This window comes from Stigmatopora argus, chromosome 23 (assembly GCF_051989625.1).
Source record: "Stigmatopora argus isolate UIUO_Sarg chromosome 23, RoL_Sarg_1.0, whole genome shotgun sequence".
Classification (NCBI taxonomy): Eukaryota; Metazoa; Chordata; class Actinopteri; order Syngnathiformes; family Syngnathidae; genus Stigmatopora; species Stigmatopora argus.
The window spans coordinates 1,539,507-1,560,538 of record NC_135409.1 but is presented as its reverse complement, the minus strand read 5'-3'; the positions used below and the strand labels follow the sequence as shown (position 1 = coordinate 1,560,538).

General features: G+C 44.5%; 3 protein-coding genes across 8 annotated transcripts; 2 read left to right on the top strand and 1 right to left on the bottom strand.

The window, feature by feature from the left end:
- Positions 1–647: 647 nt before the first annotated feature.
- On the top strand, positions 648–10,754 carry apaf1 (apoptotic peptidase activating factor 1). 3 transcript variants are annotated; one of them, XM_077593563.1, is made up of 27 exons: positions 650–816; positions 3,328–3,513; positions 3,580–3,754; positions 3,878–4,075; positions 4,139–4,328; positions 4,399–4,511; positions 4,575–4,706; positions 4,788–5,026; positions 5,090–5,257; positions 5,336–5,467; positions 5,527–5,640; positions 5,708–5,892; positions 5,960–6,086; positions 6,172–6,297; positions 6,359–6,499; positions 6,585–6,710; positions 6,782–6,928; positions 6,990–7,118; positions 7,183–7,308; positions 7,379–7,501; positions 7,561–7,686; positions 7,748–7,873; positions 7,946–8,071; positions 8,140–8,265; positions 8,333–8,458; positions 8,543–8,689; positions 9,976–10,754. In XM_077593563.1, the coding sequence occupies exons 2-27, from the start codon at positions 3,370–3,372 to the stop codon at positions 10,120–10,122; spliced, it is 3,759 nt and encodes a 1,252-aa protein (XP_077449689.1). In that variant the 5' UTR covers positions 650–816; positions 3,328–3,369; the 3' UTR covers positions 10,123–10,754. The 3 variants fall into 3 exon arrangements, with proteins under 3 accessions (XP_077449692.1, XP_077449689.1, XP_077449690.1); XM_077593564.1 differs by lacking the exon at positions 650–816 and having other exon boundaries at positions 3,368–3,513; positions 3,585–3,754; XM_077593566.1 differs by lacking the exons at positions 5,960–6,086; positions 6,172–6,297; positions 6,359–6,499; ... (10 more) ...; positions 8,543–8,689; positions 9,976–10,754 and having other exon boundaries at positions 648–816; positions 5,713–5,892.
- A 766-nt stretch (positions 10,755–11,520) lies between these two features.
- Positions 11,521–13,703, bottom strand: washc3 (WASH complex subunit 3). 2 transcript variants are annotated; one of them, XM_077593573.1, is made up of 7 exons: positions 13,442–13,661; positions 13,259–13,357; positions 13,127–13,192; positions 12,909–13,046; positions 12,723–12,827; positions 12,572–12,636; positions 11,521–12,508 (listed from the first exon to the last, which is right to left on the bottom strand). In XM_077593573.1, the coding sequence occupies exons 1-7, from the start codon at positions 13,442–13,444 to the stop codon at positions 12,421–12,423; spliced, it is 564 nt and encodes a 187-aa protein (XP_077449699.1). In that variant the 5' UTR covers positions 13,445–13,661; the 3' UTR covers positions 11,521–12,420. The 2 variants fall into 2 exon arrangements, with proteins under 2 accessions (XP_077449699.1, XP_077449698.1); XM_077593572.1 differs by having other exon boundaries at positions 12,142–12,508; positions 13,495–13,703.
- LOC144068783 (uncharacterized) lies at positions 13,684–18,347 on the top strand. Of its 3 annotated transcripts, none has more exons than XM_077593568.1 (9): positions 13,684–14,033; positions 14,296–14,448; positions 14,550–14,642; positions 15,640–15,732; positions 15,801–15,911; positions 15,986–16,103; positions 16,191–16,341; positions 16,408–16,668; positions 16,735–18,347. In XM_077593568.1, the coding sequence occupies exons 2-9, from the start codon at positions 14,320–14,322 to the stop codon at positions 18,272–18,274; spliced, it is 2,496 nt and encodes an 831-aa protein (XP_077449694.1). In that variant the 5' UTR covers positions 13,684–14,033; positions 14,296–14,319; the 3' UTR covers positions 18,275–18,347. The 3 variants fall into 3 exon arrangements, with proteins under 3 accessions (XP_077449694.1, XP_077449693.1, XP_077449695.1); XM_077593567.1 differs by having other exon boundaries at positions 14,246–14,448; XM_077593569.1 differs by lacking the exon at positions 15,640–15,732 and having other exon boundaries at positions 14,246–14,448.
- Positions 18,348–21,032: the final 2,685 nt, after the last annotated feature.

Here is a 21,032-nt window from a genome sequence, read left to right as displayed (position 1 = left end):
TTATTCATCCCGTATACGGGAAATTTCATTGTGACAGTAGCAAGAAAAGGCATAGTTAAATATGTTAATATCAATGCAATTACGATTTCAAAAACTACAGCAAATCTGTATTTGCACAATCCTTGCAAATGAGACAAAATATTTAATTCTCATTACAATTCCATGAATAAAAATTAATACTACTTCTAATAATAATCATCCTCTGCAGAATATACAGGATCATTTGAGAATATTAAACGCTCATCGTTTATATAGTATACTGATGGAGTAAACAAGGTTACCGCGTCGGCCTCACAGCTCTGGGGTCCTGGGTTCAAATCCAGGTCAGTCCACCTGTGTGGAGTTTGCATGTTCTCTCTGGGCCTGCGTGGGTTATCTCTGGGTACTCCGGTTTCCTCCCACATTCCAAAAACATGCATAGTAGGCTGATTGGACACTCTAAATTGCCGTAGGTATGAGTGTGAACGTGAATGGTTGTTTGTCTCATTGTGCCCTACGATTGGCTGGCCACCAATTCAGGGTGCCCCCCGCCTCTGGGCCGAAGTTAGCAGGGACTGCAGGAAACAAACGAAGTCGTCTTTAAAGGCGTTAGCCGTCTGGATATTGGACGACCTCATCCATCACGTGGTTTAACATCGGCACACTATTGGTCGCCACCTTCAGGACCAGTTGTTAACCAGGAAACAGGCAGTCTAGATTGGGAGTGAGTAATCGGGGGGAAATTAGTTTTACTCAATTTTGACAGTGGATTTTGACTTTATAGTGCAGTCATCGTTAGTTTGACAAATATCCTGTAGTTGAGGAAAGCAGACATTCGTAAGTATTCACCCGTGATTTCTTTGTTTTCTCAGCACTGGTAGTGGGCGAACTTGTCTCGACATGTTGTAAGTCTTTCGCTTCTGAGTTAAAATGATTAATCGGATATTTCTTAAATTGAAAAATATATCTGATATTGTGGGTGGCCAGGCAGATGAGTGGTTAGCGCGTCGGCCTCACAGTGGGGGACCTGAGTTCAAATCCAGGTCGGTCCACCTGTGTGGAGTTCTCCCCGACCCTGCGTGAGTATTCTCCGGGTATTCCGGTATCCTCCCACATTTCAAAAACATGGATGGTAGGCTGATTGGGCACTCTAAATTGCCTCTAGGTATGGGTGTGAGTATGCATGGTTGTTTGTCTCCTTGTGCCCTGCGATTGGCTGGCTACCGATTCAGGGTCTCTCTCGCCTTTGGCCCGAACCCAGCTGGGATAAACTCCAGCACCCCCCGCGAGTGAGGATAAAGCGGTTCAGAAAATGATGATGATTGTGTGGATGACGACGGATTCGGATGGGTAATAACATATATGCTTACGGTACAGAAATTGGCCATTGAGAATAATAATTGAGCTACAATATCTGATATTGCATACGTTTCAAATTTTAGCGTTTTTGTCCTCATAGTTTTTCTGTCATATAGTAATTTCTAATTCACTTTTTCTTTTCAATGATCCTCGTACACTTGCAGATTTTAAAATCAGATCTCGTAAATAAGAAAAAAATAAGATCTCTGTAAATAAATTAATACAAGGTAATGGACGCAAGTACAGTCATTCCTCGACTTCCGAAATTAATTAGTTCCAAAACTTTTTTCGTAACTTGAAAATTTAGTAAGCAAAGCAGTACTTTATATGTACATTCTCTAATTTATTCTATAGTCCTCACACAGCTACCAACTAAACCAGGGGTGGGCAAACCGGTCTTCGAGGGCCGATGTGGGTGCAGGTTTTTGTTCCAACCGATTCAGCACAGACACTTTGACCAATGAGATTTCTGCAGAAAACAAGATCCACCTGACTGCAATCCATTGATTGCACTTGTAGAACACCAGATTGGCAAAAAAAGAATGGATGGGATGGAATGGGTTGGAATGGAATGCCGGACTCACCCACCCCTTTGTTGAATAATTTGCCCACCTCTGAACTAAACCCTTTAAAATTGGTCTAAGTGTCCCAATATTGTATGAAAGATGTGGAAAAACACACAAAAATGAGAGAAAATTGTAAGAAAATGATTTATTAATGTCTTAAAATGGATCACAAGCATACAAAATCTATCCGTGTTGAAACGCAGGGGAGCAAGAAGAAGCTAACGGTAGGCAACAGAGAGAGACCACGCAAACACGAACACACATCTCATAAACGCAACATTAAGAATTAAAACAACAACATTAACAACATTAATCAACAACAAACATGAACGTTTTATGATTTCTTTGGAATTTAATTTTTCACCCATTTTATTAGTCACTACTGGTTCTTAGCTGTTTGGATTTAAGTTGCCCCTATGCAGTGATGGTTGAAAAAAAAAACTATCCAAAGACACTTGTCTTTAGTGACTTTCAATAAAGTTTCTAAAATGCAACAGACAAACGTCGTCAAAGTGGGCGAGCGCGCGACTCGTGAACACTTTCTGGATGTTTTTTTTTCTAGGAAGGCAGGAAGTTTGTGAAATTTCTCCAGTATTTCTTTGATTTTTGGTGCTGGAATTCTCGCTGGTTCCTCCTCGTCCGCCTTCTTGCCGAGTGTTCCATTAACTCTAGAGCAGTGGTTCTTAACCTTGTTGGAGCTACCGAACCCCACCAGTTTCTTATGAATATTCACCGAACCCGACTTTAGTGTAAAATAAAATGTGATCTTTTTCAAATTCAAGATATATAAATTCATCGTAGCACTGATTGGCCAAGCAATGTGCCGTGATCATCTGCACCCAGTGATGCTCAAGCGGGGCAGGTCATCGTGTATAGTAGACATGATGAGTCTAGAGATTTTGTTTTTATGCTCCTCGACCAACACTACATTCTCCTCCTTGCTAACCACTTTTCATTCACACTGGTCATTTTCTTGGGAGGCATGATAATAAAAACAGAAGCAGCTGCTTTAATCACACTTGGAAAAACGCAACAAAAAAACACCGTCAGAACTTCGTGACGATGAACGGCGGTCAAAGGTACATAAGAGAGAATCTGGTTGTTGTGAGACATCCAATGATAGCCAAGTAGTGTGTAGTAAGGTTCTAAAGTGAGAATCAGTGGATCCGCGACAATTTCAAAATAAACTAACGGATAAGGAAAATCCATTTATTTTTGGGGGATTTCGTTACTTGGATCTTTTTCATATCTCGAGGCACTCATTTGCATATAAAAAGCTTTCGTAACCTGAAAATTCCGTACCTAGAGGCATTCGTAAGTAGAGGTATGACTGTATTAGAAGATAGTTTGCGAATGTGGGTCAATACTTCTGACGCTGTTTCAGGCTCAAACTAAAAACCTATATGATAACTTAATGGTCTAGGTTGCAGTAGCATTGGTTCGACTCCTTCCTGTATGTTCGGCAATGGTGCTGGAGGAAGGCGCACGGAGCTGCCTGCTTCGCTTTCGCCTGAACCTGGAGCAGGACATCAAGCCCACCTACCTGATGGACCACATGATCAGCGATGGTGTGCTGAGTGGGGAGGAAGAAGAGAGGATCATTGCTCAGGTTGACATACAAAAAAAATCAAGTTTTCTACATTGAAATATTTGCTGATTTTGGGTCATTCTGCAGTCTAGCAGGAAAGAGCAGGCGGCAGCACTACTGGAGCTGCTGCTCAAGAAAGACAACAACACTTTTGTCTCTTTCTATAATGCTTTGGTCAAGGAGGCATACTACGACTTGGCCGGTTTGCTTCTCAGCAACCTTCCTGGCGTGTCACCAAAGAGTTCTAACGATACATCCTATGGTGAGAATGATCTTAATCTCCTATGGAAATATACTTGGAACGTTTCAGAAATGAGCCCCCACTTGTAACTCCAGTAGAAATACATTGTGACACAAAGTTTTCCGTTCCTTCCATTTTTATCAGTCCAAACTGTTTTGAGTGAAGGCGGCGTCCCTCAGAGGCCAGTGGTTTTCGTGAGTCGACCAGAGCCAGTCAACCAGATCCGAGATAAGCTCTACCACCTCCGGAAGGAACCGGGGTGGGTCACGGTATTCGGCATGGCCGGCTCTGGGAAATCTGTTCTGGCGGCGGAAGCTGTCCGAGACCGGAGCCTCATTGAAGGTATATAGTATACATATTTTTCTGCTGCGCAACAATTTCTTATATAGTTTTTCTTGTCAACAGAGTGCTTCCCAGGAGGCGTGCACTGGCTGTCCATCGGCCAGCTGGACAAAGTTGACCTGCTCGTAAAAATCCAAGCGCTGTGTTTTCGCCTGGAGCAGAGCTTGGACTCCCAGTCCCTCCAGCGGCCCCCCACCTCTTTGGATGAGGCTAAAGAACGTCTGCGCTTCCTCATTTTGCGCAGACACCCCAGGTTAAAATGTGCCGCACACTATCACTTCCCAAAGGTCTCCTTTGGAACGTCTCTGTTTGTCGGTGTCCAGATCCCTGCTGATTTTTGACGACATCTGGGACAGCACGGTACTAAAATCATTCGATATCCACTGTCGCATACTTCTGACAACGAGAAATAGAAGCATTGCTGACTCAGTGAGCGGTAAGCAGTTCATGATTCGCACCAAGTTCAAGCTGAAAACCTACTGGTGTGACTTTTTTCCAGGTGCTAAATATCAAGTTGAGGTTGAGAGCGGTCTGGATGACACCAAAGCACTTGAGATCCTCGCCCTGTACACCAGAAACTCACCTGAAGGTCTGCCTGAGGATGCTCGGAGCATTGTTAGGGAATGTAAAGGTACCTTGTGTTCCTGCTTCACTCACTTGCAAATATTTGGAACCTCATTTTGGATTTTGAATCACCTTTGGCTCACGTCAGGCTCCCCGCTGGTGGTGTCGTTGATTGGCGCCCTGCTCAAAGAGAAGCCAGACCGTTGGAATTACTACTTGCGGCAGCTGCAGCAAAAGCAGTTCAAGCGGATACGCAAGTCGTCATCATACGATTATGACGCGCTCGACCAGGCAATGGCGGCCAGCATCGAGGTGCTGCCCGACGAGTATCGAGAATTATACCAAGACCTCGCTGTGCTAGAGCCAGACGTGAAGATTCCAGCCAAGGTATTTTTTTAAAGCCGGCCCATATGAGCATTTAACCCAAGGTATTGATTTTTTTTCTCATAGGTGTTGTCCATCCTCTGGGATCTGGAGCCTGAGGAAGTGGAGGACATCCTGGAGGAGTTTGTCAACAAGTCGCTGATGTTCGTGGACAGTCACAGCAAACCTCAGCTGTACTACCTCCATGATCTCCAGCTTGACTTCCTGGTGGAGCAGAATCGTGCCCAACTGGAGGTTGAGAATGATGATAATGCCCCTGAAAAATAGTTCAATAATAGGTGTTTCACGCGGTTTCGTGTTTTATCGCTGCAGAACCTCCACACCAAGGTGGTGCGTCAGTACCAGCAGCACTACAACGAAGCTCCGCCTGCATCAGGGGACAATGAGTGCCTCTACTGGATCAGGTTCTTGACCTATCACATGGCTAAGGCCAACCTGGTGCAGGTAAAGGCGGTCACATTCATAGGTGGTGTTCGCGTTCCTCATGGTCCTTTTGTTCCCAGGAGCTCTACTCCCTTATGTTCTCTCTGGACTGGGTCACCCACAAGGCCCAGATATTAGGTCCAGCCCATCTAATCAATGACTTTGTAGAATACGGACCCATTCTGGATGAAAAGGTAGTAAAGAGCCAGAATGTGACAAGGAAAATTGACGCCAGAAACTAAGGAGATTTTTCCTTGCCAGGACAGCGATGTGCGCAGTCACTTCCAGGAGTTTTTATCCCTTAACGGCCACCAGCTGGAGCAGCGGCCTTTTCCTGATGTTGTCCAGCTAGCTCTTTCGCAGCCTCAGGTCACAGAAGTCTACGGACAGGCTTTGGAGCAGGCGCGGGAGCGGGCCAAAAGCGGAAAACTCTACTTTGATTGGCTGTACGCAAAAACGGAAAATGCCTGAGGTTTATGGGAATGATTTCCATTTGTGTGTCATCGTCTCCAGAAATAAAAGCAGCGTGCAAAACCTCTCCCGGCTGGTGATCCACCCACATCAGGGCTCCATCTACGCCGCCTGCTTCTCACATGATGGAGCCAAGATTGCTTCCTGCGGAGCCAGCCAGACGCTCAAGGTTCAAATGACAAACACGCTTCTTGGTGACCTTTGGTGAAATCTGTCAGATTTGGGCATCCGTAATGTGCGTCCCATATCCCCAGGTATTTAGGAGCACATCTGGCGAGAAGCTGAAAGAGATACAAGCCCACGATGACGAGGTTCTCTGTTGTGCCTTTTCCCCCGACGACCGTCTCCTGGCAACCTGCTCCAGTGACAGGAAAGTCAAGGTAAAAATGTTGAACTTGATAATCCTTCTCCATTTTTTCCAGCATCTGTGTGTTGCCTCAGGTGTGGAGCGTGGAGCGCGGCATGCTTCTGAGGGTCTTCAAGGAGGAGCATGAGGAGCAGGTCAACCACTGCGAGTTCACCAACACGACCCGCCGCCTCCTGCTGGCTACCTGCTCCAATGACGGGATCATGAACGTCAAGGTCAGTGTGCAAATTTGGAAATAATTTTGATAAAGAATATGCTTGCTCTACACTTCTATTGTGTATCTTCCGTTTACTTTTTCAGCTGTGGAACCTGAACAAACCCAGCTCACAAAACACCATGTTTGGACACTTTGAGCCAGTCAACCACTGCTGTTTCTCCCCCGACGACACCTACCTGTCCACCTCCTCCAACGATGGCACCGTTAAGGCAAGATAAAGACTGACTTTCATAACACCAGAGAGCTGGTCAAATAAAGAGAATCTCCACCTATCCTCCAGCTGTTCGAGGTGTCCTCCACCAACGAGTTCAAAAGTATCAATGTGCGAGAGTGGTGCACAGATGCCAGCGAGGAGGTTCCAGTCAAGTGCAGTACTTGGACAGGTGACAGCAAGCGGCTGGTGTGCGCCGTCAGGAGTGCTGTGTTGGTGAGTCAAACCTGCACATATTTCATGAATAGGTTTGCCAGAGTGCCGTTCTTCATGGCAGGTGATAAATGTGGAGACAGCACATATGCTGTTCGAGATCCGAACGGGTCGTCTGAGCATGGTGCAGTATTGTCACGCGTGTCCCACCAGCAACTTGCTAGCCATTGGCTTCTCCAACTATGCGGTGGAGGTAAGTGACACTCTTGCAAGGTTTATACTCTTTTGACTACAATGACCCTCACGTTGTCTTTCAGCTGTGGGACTTGGAGGAGAATAAGAAGATGGCCGACTGCAGCGGCCATCTGAGTTGGGTCCAACGAGTCCAGTTCTCCCATGATGGTTCCCAGCTTCTCTCATGCTCCGACGACCAAACCATCAGGGTTAGACGCGCTAATATCTTTGTTAGATATTAGTGTAAAAATATACTAAACATACTTTGAAACCTTGCAGCTATGGGAGACGAATAAAGTTCACATCACATCTGCGGTGCGCCTGAAGAGAGACTTTGATGCTTTGTTGAATTCAGACGGAGAACTCGTGGTTTCGGCTGCAGACAACTGCAACAGACTGCAGGTAAACAACATAGACCTGGACATTCAGTCTAGAGGCTGACAGTACGGTGTACGCTGGAGGTGCGCGCCGCCAGAGCAGGTTCGCTGCTGTTTCAGTCCGAGAAGGTGGCTTCGCGTATCCGATGCACGTGCTTGTGCAGGCAGCCCTTCGCCGTGGCGTTCGGCACCGAGGACGGCACCGTGCAGGTATTCAACCAAGGTATTTTACCCCCGGATTTGCGTCTTGAGTTACTTTTCACGTTTGCAGATTATGGCCATACCTTCCGGCGAGGTTCTCGCCACCCTGCTGGGACACAGCAGGACAGTGCTGCACTGCCAGTTCGTCCACAATGGCCGAACGCTCATCTCGTCATCCGAGGACACCACCGTCAACGTAGCCAACTTGCTTCCTTGTCTTTCTCACCCCTCCTTTTTGCTATTACGGATATATTTGCATCGCGTTCAGGTGTGGAAGTGGCAGTCGGGCGAGTGTCAAGTGTTGCTGGGCCACAAGGAACAAGTGCGATGCTTCTCTCTGCTGCCGCCTGCTCAAACACGACTTCTCTCCTGGTCCTTTGACGGCACCGTCAGGGTAAGTAGCCATTAAATAAGCACGATTGTGCGATCAAGTCACACAACACAAGGCCGCCTTTCTTTCAGGTGTGGGACCTGGAAAGTGGAGCGGATCTGCAAGACATCGAGGCTCACAGGGGAGCTGTTTTGTCTTGTCACGTTTCCCCGGACGGCCGTTTCTTCACCACAACTTCTGCCGACAAGACTGCCAAGGTCCGGTCTCCGAGCCGTAATGCAAAATTCTTTATTCTTCAGATGATTTTTATTCCTGGGCTTCAAGATGTGGCATAGCGAGTCCTGGCAGTGCGTTCACATTCTCCGCGGGCATCAAGACTGCGTGCGGAGTTGCCGCTTTTCCTGGGATGGGCGACGACTTGCAACTGGGGATGACAGGGGCGAGATCCGGGTAGACTCTTGTCGTCTGTACCACCTCTGAAATAGGGCTTAAGTCATGTTGCTTAACTAAACTATTAATCTCATATTTTGACAGTTGTGGTGTGTCACAGAAGGCTCCTTGCTGAAGATATGCTCACGAAACGGAAAGGACGGCCTAGACTCACTGCACGGAGGCTGGGTGACTGACTTACACTTCTCCCCAGACGACTCTCTTCTGGTTTCCATCGGTGGCTACGTTAAGGTAAGTACCTTGTACACAGTGCCGTGAAAAAGTATTTGCCCCCTTCCTGATTTCTGTGTTTTTTTGCATATTTATCACACACACAGGTTTCAGATCATCAAACCAATTTTAGGAAAGAGAAAATGCAGTTTCTAAATAATGATTTTATTTACCAAGGTAGAAAAAATTACAAACTTACTAACCCTCTGTGAAAAAGTATTTGCCCCCTGAACCTAATAACGGGTTGTGCCACCTTTGGCAGCAATAACTGAAACAATTTGCTGGTAGACAGCAGAATTCATTCTTCCATCAACCACAGCAAGTCGTCCTGGTCCTGAGGCAGCAGCAGCCCCAGCCCAACACACTGCCACCACCATGCTTCACTGTTGGTATAGTGTTCTTTTGATGGAATGATGTGCCATTTTTGCCAAGTGAAACAGCCTGTACACCTTCCAATATGTTAAACTTTTGACTCATCAGTCCACAGAATGTTCTTCCAAAAGTGTGGAGGATCATCAAGATGTTTTTTGGCAAACGTAAGATGAGCCTTTATATTCTTTTTGGACAGCAATGGTTTTCGCCTTGGAACTCTGCCATAGATGCCAGCTTTGGCCAGTGTTTTTCTTATAAAGAGTCATGAATATCGACCTTACTGAGGCCAGTGAGGCCTGCAGTTCTTTCGATGTTTTTCTAGGTTCTTTTGTGACCTCCTGGATGAGTCGTTGTCGTACTCTTGGAGTAATTTTAGATGGCTGACGACTCTGGGGAAGGTTTTCCGCTGTTCCCAGTTTTCCCCATTTGTGGAACTGGCTCTGACAGTGGTTCGCTGGAGCCCACAGCCTTGGAGATGACTTTGTAAACTTTTCCAGACTGATAGATCTCCATCACTTTTTATCGCATTTCTTCTTGAATTTCTTTGGATCGTGGCATGATGCTCTGATCTTGTAGCCTACTTCATTTTGTCTGACACATTCTATTTAAATGTTTTCCTGATTCAACACGTGGTGGTAATCAGGTGTGGGTGTGGTCTGTGAAATTGAACTCGGCTTTCCTGCAATTGTGATTAGTCAGTTATTTTGTGATTTAACAGAGGGGAAATTACTTTTTCACAAAGGGCCAAACAAGTTTGTATTTTTTTCTGCTTTGGTAAATAAACTTTAGAAACTGCATTTTCTCTTTCCTTGGGTTGTCTGTTTCAGATGAAAATTGATTTTTTATGGTCTGAAACCTGTGTGTGCAAATACTTTTTCGTGGCACTGTATATGCGGTTTCCGTTTCCAAACCTAATCTCTTGTTTTGTCATCCAGTGGTGGGACGTGGACAAAGGCAAGGCCCTGCAGACCTTCTACCCAACAGGAAGCGCTCTAAAAAAAATCCACGTGGCCTCCGATTTTTTCACGTTCATCACCGTCGACAACGTTGGCATCCTCTATGTCCTTCAGAGAGTTGTGTGATGGCCTTAACCTGGGAGGGGTGGGGGCACGGCAGTAGCCGACAAGGAGCTTCCTAGTCGTCAAGACCACTTTAGTGCTTTTTTGTATTTATTTTGTGTTTAACTGCTGAGCTGCAACAATCTAGTACAATGTCAATTTGGTGATGTCTCTAAGGATGGAAGTGTTATTTTTTTTTGTAATTTATGAGGTGATTTTCCTTCTGAGAACATCAGCCTTACTGAATGTGCTTTGTCAAAAACTATATATTGTCACACTATGAACACCTGGATTTATGTTTTTGCACATTCCTCAAATCCACTCCCTAAAAGTGATGTTTAAGTTCTTGAGTCACTTTATTTGCGTGTTTTACAATTCAGTCTTTGTTAAAAGGTGGTTTATGGGATTTGATCATTGTTAGTGCCTCTTTACTAACAGTTATCCTTTGATTGGGATAGCTGTAAGAAGATAAAATTTGATTCTTGATTAGGATACATTTTCTACATGTGAATAATGTTATATCCTCTATAAACTCTTCTGACCGATCGAAAATGCATTTACACAATCAGCAGATATTTGTGTAACTGTCAGGTCAGGATCAATTGATACGGTGGTGCTGTAAATGAGCCATTAAAATTGACATTGCTCAGCTAAAATTGTCCTATTTGTCAATCCATGCTGTTTAATTCAGATTTTTCAAAAAAAAATGAATTTAATCGGGACATGTAAAACAAGCGAACCCATGTGACCAGTGTGCTATGCTTACACAGAAGTACCGAACTGGAAAGCAAATTTAGCTTGCTAAAAACGTAGCACTGATGTAATGGAGCAGCCAGATACACACACAAACAAGGCATTAGCTTCACTTTTATAATTTTCTAAATGTAATTTATAGTTTCTACAGTCCCATTGCGTTATTGTCTACCAAATTACTCTTGGGTATGTTGTCACAACTAGCTGGTAAAGTTTACAACAACTGTAGTCAGAGTAGGCTAACCAAACACTGTATTCTGACAGTACACTATAGGTTGAATCTACATTACTGTAAATTCCAATGCAATGTATTTATTTTTTTATGTTTCCATGTTAACGTTTTTGCACGAGAAAAAAAATGTTGACAACCACACGACAGATGCTCTTTGATTTTGTTGCCCACTGGCAGATGTTTTGTATATAGGAATGTCAATATAAAACTAAATCACATGGCAGGAATAGCATCATCTCTCATCTCATCTCATTTTCTGAACTGCTTTATCCTCACTAGGGTCGTGGGGGGTGCTGGAGCCTATCCCAGCTGACTTCAGGCCAGAGGCAGGGGACACCCTGAATTGGTGGCCAGCCAATCGCAGGGCACAAGGAGACAAACAACCATTCATGCTCACACTCATACCTAGGGGCAATTTAGAGTGTCCAATCAGCCTATACCATCCATGTCTTTGGAATGTGGGAGGAAGCCAGAGTACCCAGAGAAAACCTACGCAGTCCCGGGGAGAACATGCAAACTCCACTCAGGTGGACCGACCTGGATTTGAACCCAGGACTCCCACTGTGAAGCCGACACGCTAAGCACTCAGCAGCATCATTGTACCTTATTTGTCCACTATTAATAAACAAAAATGCTTGCTCTTTTGCAAGTTAAAAAATCATTCAAAGTAATGCTTTTACAATCATAACATTTATTAGTTAACATTTGCCAAGCATCCAACATAACATTCACACCTATGAATAATTTATGCTTTCATTATGTAAAATAAGCAATGTTTTAACATGGCCAGTGAGTGGTTAGCGCGTCGGCCTAACAGCTCTGGAGTCTTGGGTTCAAAATCATGTCGGTCCACCTGTGTGGAGTTTGCATGTTCCCCCTGGGCCTGTATGGGTTTCCTCTAGTTACTCCGGTTTCCTCCCACATTCCAAAAACATGCATGGTAGGCTGATTGGACACTCTAAATTGCCCCTAGGTATGGGTGTGACTGCGCATGGTTGTCTGTCTCCTGGTGCCTCGGCTGGCCACTGAATCAGGGTGTCCCCCGCCTCTGGTCTGGAGTCAGCTGGGATAGGCTCCAGCACACCACGCGACCCTAATGAGGATAAAGAGGTTCAGAAAACGAGATCAGATATTAGAAACATTAATTGTTAGTTAATGTGATGCACAGAGAACTACAACGTCCTCACTTGTGATTTTTAGTGTCCTGCGTTTAGTGGAATCCCCTCGAAAGGCTTGAACCGGAGACTGTGAGCATAGCTGATTCACCGCATTACCATGCTCGCTGCCAACTGCATCAATGGACAGCCAGTTCAGGCCAAATCACGTTCTTCCAGACTTCAGTCACTGAAGGAAGACTCGCTGTCTGTGTTGTCAGGCTCCTCGCTGTTTTTACCTCCCACGCCTGGCATGGGCACATCCGGCTTGCTGCCACCAGCATGAAAGCATCATGTTAAACTGGGAAAACCCGATAAAATGCTTCCAACTCACTCTAACATGTCTGGATCTAAACCTTCCGTGATCATTTTATTCCGAATGGCCATCACAGGAACACCCTGCCAATAAAAAAAAACAGGAGTTTTACAGCAGTGACATTGACTTTAATGTTTTTATTCATCAACAGAAGTTCTGGCTTGCTCACCACATGGATCATCTTCAGATATTTGGCATAGCGTGGATCCTTGGCTACCGTCATGACATTTGCCTCCTCTACTTTGGGCGTGTTGTCCAGTGTACTCTTAGGAGCCTAAGACCAAGCAGATTATGTTTATTTAGTCAGAAATAAATTTAATGGCGCAGTACGGCATTATTATTATTTATTTTTTACCTTTAGAGGTGGAAGTAACACAATTGCCGGGCAGTCTGTCTGACCCGGGATAGAAGCAACTGGTTCATTGGTCTGAAAGTTTTGGGGATATCTAACAGCATCTACCGTGACGCCTTCCAGTCCAGGGATGGAGGACAGCTACTTGGGAGAAATTCCGTATAAAATATTATGATGCCAGTTGCAGAAAAGAGAAGAAGAAGAAGAAGAAAAACACCCACTTTAGCTTCCAAGATGCACAGCGTAGTCTCGATCTGCTGGATGCGCAATGATATGTTGGCAAGTTTCTGCAGGTAAAATTACAAAATGTCAGGTCTTTTTGCTTAATTAAATATGCGAAGATAAAAACAAACCTCTTCACACACGGTGGAGAAGTTGTTGAGGAAGCGAACTGTATGGACAATGAACTGGTTGAGAAAAGCAACCATTCTTCTCTGCTGAATAGCAGGAACCTAAAGCAGGATAGCCAGGGATGTGACAAAATAAAAGTGCTAAAAGGGTGAATTTTAATACAAAAATACCCAATAAGGTATTACCATTTTGTTACATTTATTTGCTGGCTAAGCTAGCACATGAGATTGACAACAACCTTGGTCAGATCGATTCCAGAACCCACGATCGGAAGTCCGTCTTCGTCCATGGTGCTCACCAAATTGGCTCACCACTTATTCTATATTTTAAATGAAATTTCTTTATCTTAATGAAATGGGGGGAAAAATAGAGACACCAATGTTGACTACTTCATGTGACTATGATGTGTAGTATCGCGTGACTTGACGAGGTTTCTGGGTTTATTCTGAAGGGAAGGACCGATTTCAGCATCCGATATTGCCACAAAAATTCGTTTCGCGCCTGAAACTAATTATTTAATCCAAGGGAATAAAGTTAGGGATCAATATTAACAGAAACAATCACATTATCAGAGTCATTTAGGGTAGATTGTCCGTGGATTTTGCAGAGCTATTATTTTGACAAGCGGAAATGAATGAGGGTGACTTCGAGGCAACAGATGCCTGCGTCGATTTAGCTCATGCTAATCCTTAAATGAATAACACAGTTTATTTAATTTGATCTGTAGCACGTCATAACACCGAAACATTTTGAAAAAATATCGAGAAATTATGAACGGTATGCATTCTAACAATGCACTCGTCTTTTTCTGTATACGTACTTTAGATTACTGTCGATAATAGTCACTCAGGCTAGTGCTGCTGCGTTACTGTTTTGAGCAGATGAAATTATAATCAGGAATTATTACACTGTGTTTGCTATGTATACCTCCTGAGGTTATTTCAGGAAGAATTGTATCAGATACTCAATTAAATGATTGTATTTCTCAGATATTTGCCCAACGTTTTCCACCCTCCGTCTCTTGGTGCCCCCTCTGCAGTTATGTTGGGCCGCCATATGGCAGATGGCCAAGCAGAAAGATGTGATGAATTACCACCAACTCCAGGAATTTGTGTATATCGTCACCGAGGCGGTTCCTGGACTCATGAGCCCCAGACAGAGGGCCCAGCTCATTCTAGGCCTCAGAGCGAGGGTAAAACACTACTCTATACTTGTGTTTGTTTGGAAATAAAACAAATCTTCATCCTCTCTAAACTAATGATGGGTGCTTGATTGACAAATGTTGTGTCATAGCTGATCCTGGAGCTGTGCAAAGGCTCAGTCCAAGGGTGTGTGGACTTGCAAATGATCCAGAACCACTTAGAGAGACTCCCAGTAACACCAGAAGTAAGTACTGAATTCCCCAATCTGATACTCGGTGTCGACACCTTATACGACTATCTGATTTGATAACAAGTTCGAATCCGATCCAGTAGTCAAGTGTGTTTCCAATACCAAGGTGCTTTTCGGCTGCTGTAAATCAAACCACTACACAAATGTGTCCCCTGGGACTGCTTCTCTTTAGAAACTAATGATAGTAACAGAGCATTGTGTAATATTTCCAAACGGAGTGTTCTTGAGGAGGTAACGTGGGCCTCACTTTAGTACAAAAATTAGGATTTGTCATTTACTGGATACATTATTTTTGGTGGGCTGAAAATATAAGCATCGGATTGGAATCTTGGGGGGGAAATCAGCATCGACGGGGGGAAAATATGCATCGACATCCTTAGAAGTAAGCGCAGTCAGTTTGTAACTAAAGGAACTCTGTATTTTAATTCACCTATAGACCCTGCAGTCCTTAAAGTTCCATGCATGTTCGTTTTCTAAAAGGACTTCAAACACAACACGTTCTAATCTAAACAATTTATTGTCCCAGACATAGGAGTCAAATACAGCGCGGCGGAGCAATTTTATACAATCACAGTCTTAACAGAGATATGATAGAATACTGAAATCTCTCTCTCCTGCAAGCACCATAATACAAGCTGAGTACAAAGGAAGGCCCATCCTCTTCCGTCCTGTCAGCCGTCCATCATCTTGTTTCCTTCCTCAATGGGTTGAGGTGCACATGGCCTCCCAGATCTGTATTCCTCCGAAACGACAGGGCAGTGTTTATTTCCTCCCCTTGGCCAATCGTAACCAGGCTTTCTTGTGTTCATCTATCTTATTGCCTCTCCTCCATGCGTCAGTGATTTGACCAAGGTGTTTCCCTGCTTGACAAAACAGACAAAGCTCTTTTGGAATTTAATAATTTTAATATTTGTTATTTGACAGTTATTCTTACATATTAAATGTAACTTCCCTTCATCACCATGTTATTTTAATTAATTTGTGTCGGCAGAACGATGCTGAGGTGAAAAAGGCAGAATGCACTTTTGTGGCTTTGGTTCAGAGTCTCCTGAAAGATCCGTCTGAGCGAGCTTACTTCTTTCAGGTTGAGCTAATTAACCTATACCCATTAAATTGAAGTAGTTTTTTTTGTAAATCAATTTTTTTTTGTAGGCCATCTTCCCGGTAGAATATGGTGAAAAGTATGACACAGCCATACAGGCGTTGCTTTGGGAGCTGTTGGCTAAACTCGAGATGCTTCTCCCCGTACCAGACCTCAAACAGGTATTCTTGTCATTGCATTCTTGTATTGTATTAGCAATGGATGGGAAATTCACCAGGTTGTGTTTTGTTTGCAGACGGCTGCTTGGCTGCGCTCAGTGCCGCAGCTTTGGGACCAGTGCGTCCAGTCCAGGCCAGAAGAGCTGGCTTTAATCTTTGAGCACTGCAAGGCTGCCAGACTTTTGAAAATGCAACGTTAGAACATTTGAGAATAGTGGTCCTGTTATTTTTAACTGTTTCTGCAGCTTCTTGCTTATGTTCAACTCGTTCTTTTTCCTTCAGACGGTCCCTCATCCAGCATTGGCAGCTGCATCATGTCCGCTCTGTCCATCCCGCCCTCTCATAAACCAGACCTTTCCGAGGTTGCAGAGTCTATTTACCGGTACGGCGACAACCTCTGCCCTGTGACTATTGCCGGGTCCGAGCAGTACAGGTTAGTGACGGTCTACGCAGAGGTTGAGGTACAAGACGCGGCCAAAGATGATCCATGTGTCTACAGTGATGAGGCGGTGCCTAACCAGAGCGATGCGGTCGAAGCGTTTGAGATGCTGACCGAAACAATCGAACGTACCGAAGATTTTGTCGCAAAAGACACGGCAACGAACTGTCAGCTGAGCAATCGGGAGCTCTTTGAGGAAGTGAGAGATGACGGCAGAGAAGAGGAAGCAACGCCTCATGCAACGGAGCTTCTTTTCTATGAAAATCAACGCTCGTCCATTGCATCGATGGACAGCTCGCCCATCTTGTGTGAATTTAAGAGGTATGCTTTGAGACTTTGCCATGAATTGGGGTACACAGATTGCAAAAATATCCTTATCTGCTGCAGCGCCGTCACCGACCAACAACTCAACTCGTCTGCAATCGCAAAGAGAGATTCGCATGAGGACAATCCCAACAAGATGACGTCAATCCTCTTTGTCTGCTCACAGTGTCCTTTCTACCAATCGGTCGACGCCGGCCTGTCGCACTTCCACACGCAGACTGTTCTCACCACAGATTACCGAAAGCTGTGGAATTCCAAGAATTCGCCGACTCCCGGCGAAAAGGATGAAATATTCACATCCATTAAGCTCCTCCCCAAAGGAGACGCAGAGAAGTCCACCACCGTTGATGACAGCCATGAAGGTTTCCGCCTTGCCGCTGGGAAGCAAAAATCCCTGACATGCCAGACCTGCGGCCGCACGTTTACGCGCACATCGGACGTGTTTCGGCACCAGCTGACCCACACGGGCGAGCGCCCCTTCCGCTGCTCGCAGTGCGATGGCACCTTCCAACACTCATGGGATCTCGCCAAGCACCAGAGAAAGTCGCACGGCGCCGTGGTCTCTTTCACCTGTTCCGCATGCAATACGTCCTTTCCCCACTTGCGCGCTTTGACCGCCCACCACAAGTGCTGCCGCTCGGAGGGCGGCCACCCACCGCCTATTTGCTTCATCTGCGGCCGCGGGTTCGACACGGCCAGCGAGCTGCAGGAGCACCGAAAGTCGCACGTGGCCAAGCGCTATGTCTGCCCACAGTGCGGCGAGGGTTTCGACTCCCTGGCAGCGCGCTCGCTGCACCGTCAAACACATATCGCAAGGCAGCAATTCAAGTGTCCCCACTGCGAAAAGACGTACACGCGCAGATCCGACGTAAAGAGGCACGTATCGGTGCACACGGGTGAGCGGCCCCACATGTGCGGCCAGTGCGGCAGGCGCTTCTTGCTGCGCTTCATGCTGGCCCGGCACATGCGCGTGCACACGGGTGAGCGGCCTTTCCGCTGTGTGCACTGCGCCAAGAGCTTCACGCTGGCGTCAGTGCTGGCCCGCCACGAGAGGATGCACACGGGCGAGAAGCCCTTCCTGTGCTCGCAGTGCGGGAAGGCCTTCCTGTCGCAGGGCGAGCTCTCCAAACATCATCGATCCCACGTTGACGAGCGACCCTTCGCCTGCCCGCGGTGCGACAAACGCTTCAAAACTAAGGCGACGCAACAAAAGCATCTGGCGTCGCACGCCGGCGCCCGCCCTTTTCCCTGCGCCTACTGCGGCAAAGGCTTTTCCAAACCCTCCGCCCTATCCCGACACCACATGATCCACACGGGCGAGAGGCCCTGGCCTTGTGGCTACTGCGACAAGTCTTTCCTCACTCTCGTGGAGGCGCGACTGCACCAGCGCGTCCACACGGGCGAGCGGCCGTACTCCTGCACAGTTTGCCCGCGCAAGTTCAAGAGCTCGTCCGAGCTGTCGTGGCACAATCGTTGCCATTCTGGCACTAAGCCAGCCGAGCCCAATTGCGGGCACTGTAACAAGATATTTTCATCCAAGGCCAAACTCAAAAAACACATGGAGACACACACGGAGGAAGAATCAGCACAGCCTCCAACATAGTGACGCTTAAAAGCCATTGTACTATTTTCTATTCTATGTACATTTCTTTAAACAAAATAATCTTAAAAAAACATTTGTTGTAGTGTTGAATGATATCGATCACCAATTTTATGTCATGACGGTTAGTGTTACACCGATACCAATAATGGTTTCGTACCCACATGGCATTTATAATGTCACTATTGGTGAGTACTAAGAAATAACTTGCTGATACTATATGTAATATGTACTTTTTAGACCTAGTTTCCAACTGCCCGCCTACCCAAGATGGCCACCATAAAATAGGGAGCACGCAATTTATATAAATATAAAGATTGTTAGACGTAAAGTTTTAGCTTCTGACTCTAATTCCTAAATCTGTCTTATCCCGTCTAACAATTATTGCGTATTCAGCATCGGAGGAAGAGACCAGGGTTGAGCGGGTTAATCCACAGATCATTTATTCATAATAAATTGATCTATACAGAGCTCCGGGTCCCCCTCCCAAGCATAAACCAGCTGAGCGTCTCTGTGCACAGTGGAGGATGAGAAAGACAAATCTCCAAACCTGAGTTTGCCCAATTATAATAAAACAAAAATGAATATTCATTCACTGACACAACTGTCTTGAAGGATGCCTCCTATGGGATTTTTCTACTGTCCATTGTTCTCCGTAACTCTGCTGGCCTTGGAGCTCCGCTCCGTTCGGCTCATTATCTCCGCTGGCATTGGAGCTGTCTGTAATCCGTAACTCTGCTGGCCTTGGAGCTCCGCTCCACTCGGCTCCTTATCTCCGCTGGCCTTGTAGCTGTCTATAATTCAACCTCACAAGGATCTTGGACAGAGAGCCTTTGTTCATTGTACAAGCATTATTATAGGGGAACCTTCCGTTCGTGTGGTAATCGAGTTAAAAACAAGTGTTTAATTATACAATAATGATATATAAAAATGAAGTAGCTGTAATAAAATATATGAGTAAAATATGTCATAGTCTTATATATATAGAAATATTTATTTATATATATATATATATATATAAATAAATAAATATTTCTATATATATAAGACTATGACATATTTTACTCATATATTTTATTACAGCTACTTCATTTTTATATATCATTATTGTATAATTAAACACTTGTTTTTAACTCGATTTGTCTTTCTCATCCTCCACTGTGCACTCGATAATAATAATTTGGCTTTCTTTTTATAAAATTTATATTTTCTTACAGGACATGGAGTTCACTGTCACTAAGCGTGGTGGAAGGAAGCTACTGCACAATGGGTATGCTTATACAATTGACAAAAAGAGGGAGAGCATTACCTATTGGAAATGCGAAGAAAGAGGAAGAATGATGTTCTACAAGGTGTTTCACTGCCACATTCTCACCGGCCAGATCCCTGCAGAGTTCTTGTACTCAAGACAGTACAGAGCATGAAGGAACGAGCCTCTAATACTGAAGAGATTACGAGTAGCATAATTCAGAACTGCTCATCTAATTTTCCCTTAGAGGCAACTGGATCTCTTCCACAAAAACAAAGTCTTGGCAGAATGATTAGATGGCAAAGAGCATTCACAAATGGCAACGAAATAACAGATGAACTAAGGGTTTCGTTAAGAGGGGAGAGATTTGTTTTAGTCGAAGAGGAAGATTTCGTTTTAATGGCAAAAAGGTGCACTGGTTTTGTGACGGTACGTTCGATAGTGCACCTGCCAACCATCAACTATATACCATCCATGCTCTCCTTGAAGAAAATCATACTGTTCCACTTGCATACTGCACTACAAAATCTAAAACTCAAGGAACATATGATACAACATTTTCTAAGATTAAAGAAAGGTGTGTTATGGAGCCTAGTTCAATAACTGTTGATTTTGAAAAGGTTGCAATAAGTAGTATAGAAAAGAATTTTCCAAACTCATCACATCTGGATGCTTTTCGTTTTTGGTCAATGCCTTTGGAGAAAAATTCAGGCATGTGGCCTACAAAATTGGTATAATGACCCAATGAATGCTTTCCTAATAAAAAAAATTTACAGCACTGGTGTTCGTCCCAAAGGAGGATGTCATAGAAGTATTTAATGAATTAATGGCTTCACTCGACGAGGAAACAGATGAAGTCCCAGCAGAATTTCTCATCTACTTTGAGACAACTTGGCTAGGTGTTGTTTTAAGGGGAACGCGACGCAATCCAGGTTTTGCTATCCCCTTATGGAATGTTAGAGAAAAGACATTTCTGGGAATACCACGCACAAATAATTCTGTTGAAGGTTGGCACCTCGCATTTCAACGTAGAATGTCAGCCGTCCATTCAAATTTATCTCGTCTTATAAACAAACTCAAATTAGAGCAAAATGATTGGGAAATAACAATACAACAGGTTTCAGGCAGTATTATGCCTAGAGACACCAAAAAGTCATACGCAGCTGTTAATGAACGGTTGAAAAAGCTCACGGATGACTATGAAAACCCGGATCACTATGCAAACAAAGTACAGTACCTACAAGCCATTGCATATAATTTGTAAGTTTTACTGTTTTAATAAAAACTCCCATCTGTGAATTCCCTTTGTACATAATTTATAAGTTTGTATTGTATTTGTAATTTTTGTACATGATTTGTCAGTTTTACTGTTTTAATAAAAACTCCCATCTGTGAATTCCCTTTGTACATAATATGTACAAAATTGTATTTGTAATTTCTGTACATAATTTGTAAGTTTGTATTGTATAAGTAATTGTTGTACATAATTTGTAAGTTTTACTGCTTTAATAA

Coding starts and splice junctions, on each gene's coding strand:
- apaf1 (XM_077593563.1), top strand. CDS start 3,370: ATGGTGCTGGAGGAAGGCGCACGGAGCTGCCTGCTTCGCTTTCGCCTG. Junction 6,711..6,781: donor CCAACGATGGCACCGTTAAG/GCAAGATAAAGA, acceptor CCTATCCTCCAG/CTGTTCGAGGTGTCCTCCAC. Junction 7,309..7,378: donor CCGACGACCAAACCATCAGG/GTTAGACGCGCT, acceptor GAAACCTTGCAG/CTATGGGAGACGAATAAAGT.
- washc3 (XM_077593572.1), bottom strand. CDS start 13,545: ATGGACGAAGACGGACTTCCGATCGTGGGTTCTGGAATCGATCTGACC. Junction 13,193..13,258: donor TCTCCACCGTGTGTGAAGAG/GTTTGTTTTTAT, acceptor TTTTACCTGCAG/AAACTTGCCAACATATCATT. Junction 13,047..13,126: donor TGTGCATCTTGGAAGCTAAA/GTGGGTGTTTTT, acceptor TCTCCCAAGTAG/CTGTCCTCCATCCCTGGACT.
- LOC144068783 (XM_077593567.1), top strand. Junction 14,449..14,549: donor TTCTAGGCCTCAGAGCGAGG/GTAAAACACTAC, acceptor GTTGTGTCATAG/CTGATCCTGGAGCTGTGCAA. Junction 15,733..15,800: donor AGCGAGCTTACTTCTTTCAG/GTTGAGCTAATT, acceptor TTTTTTTTGTAG/GCCATCTTCCCGGTAGAATA.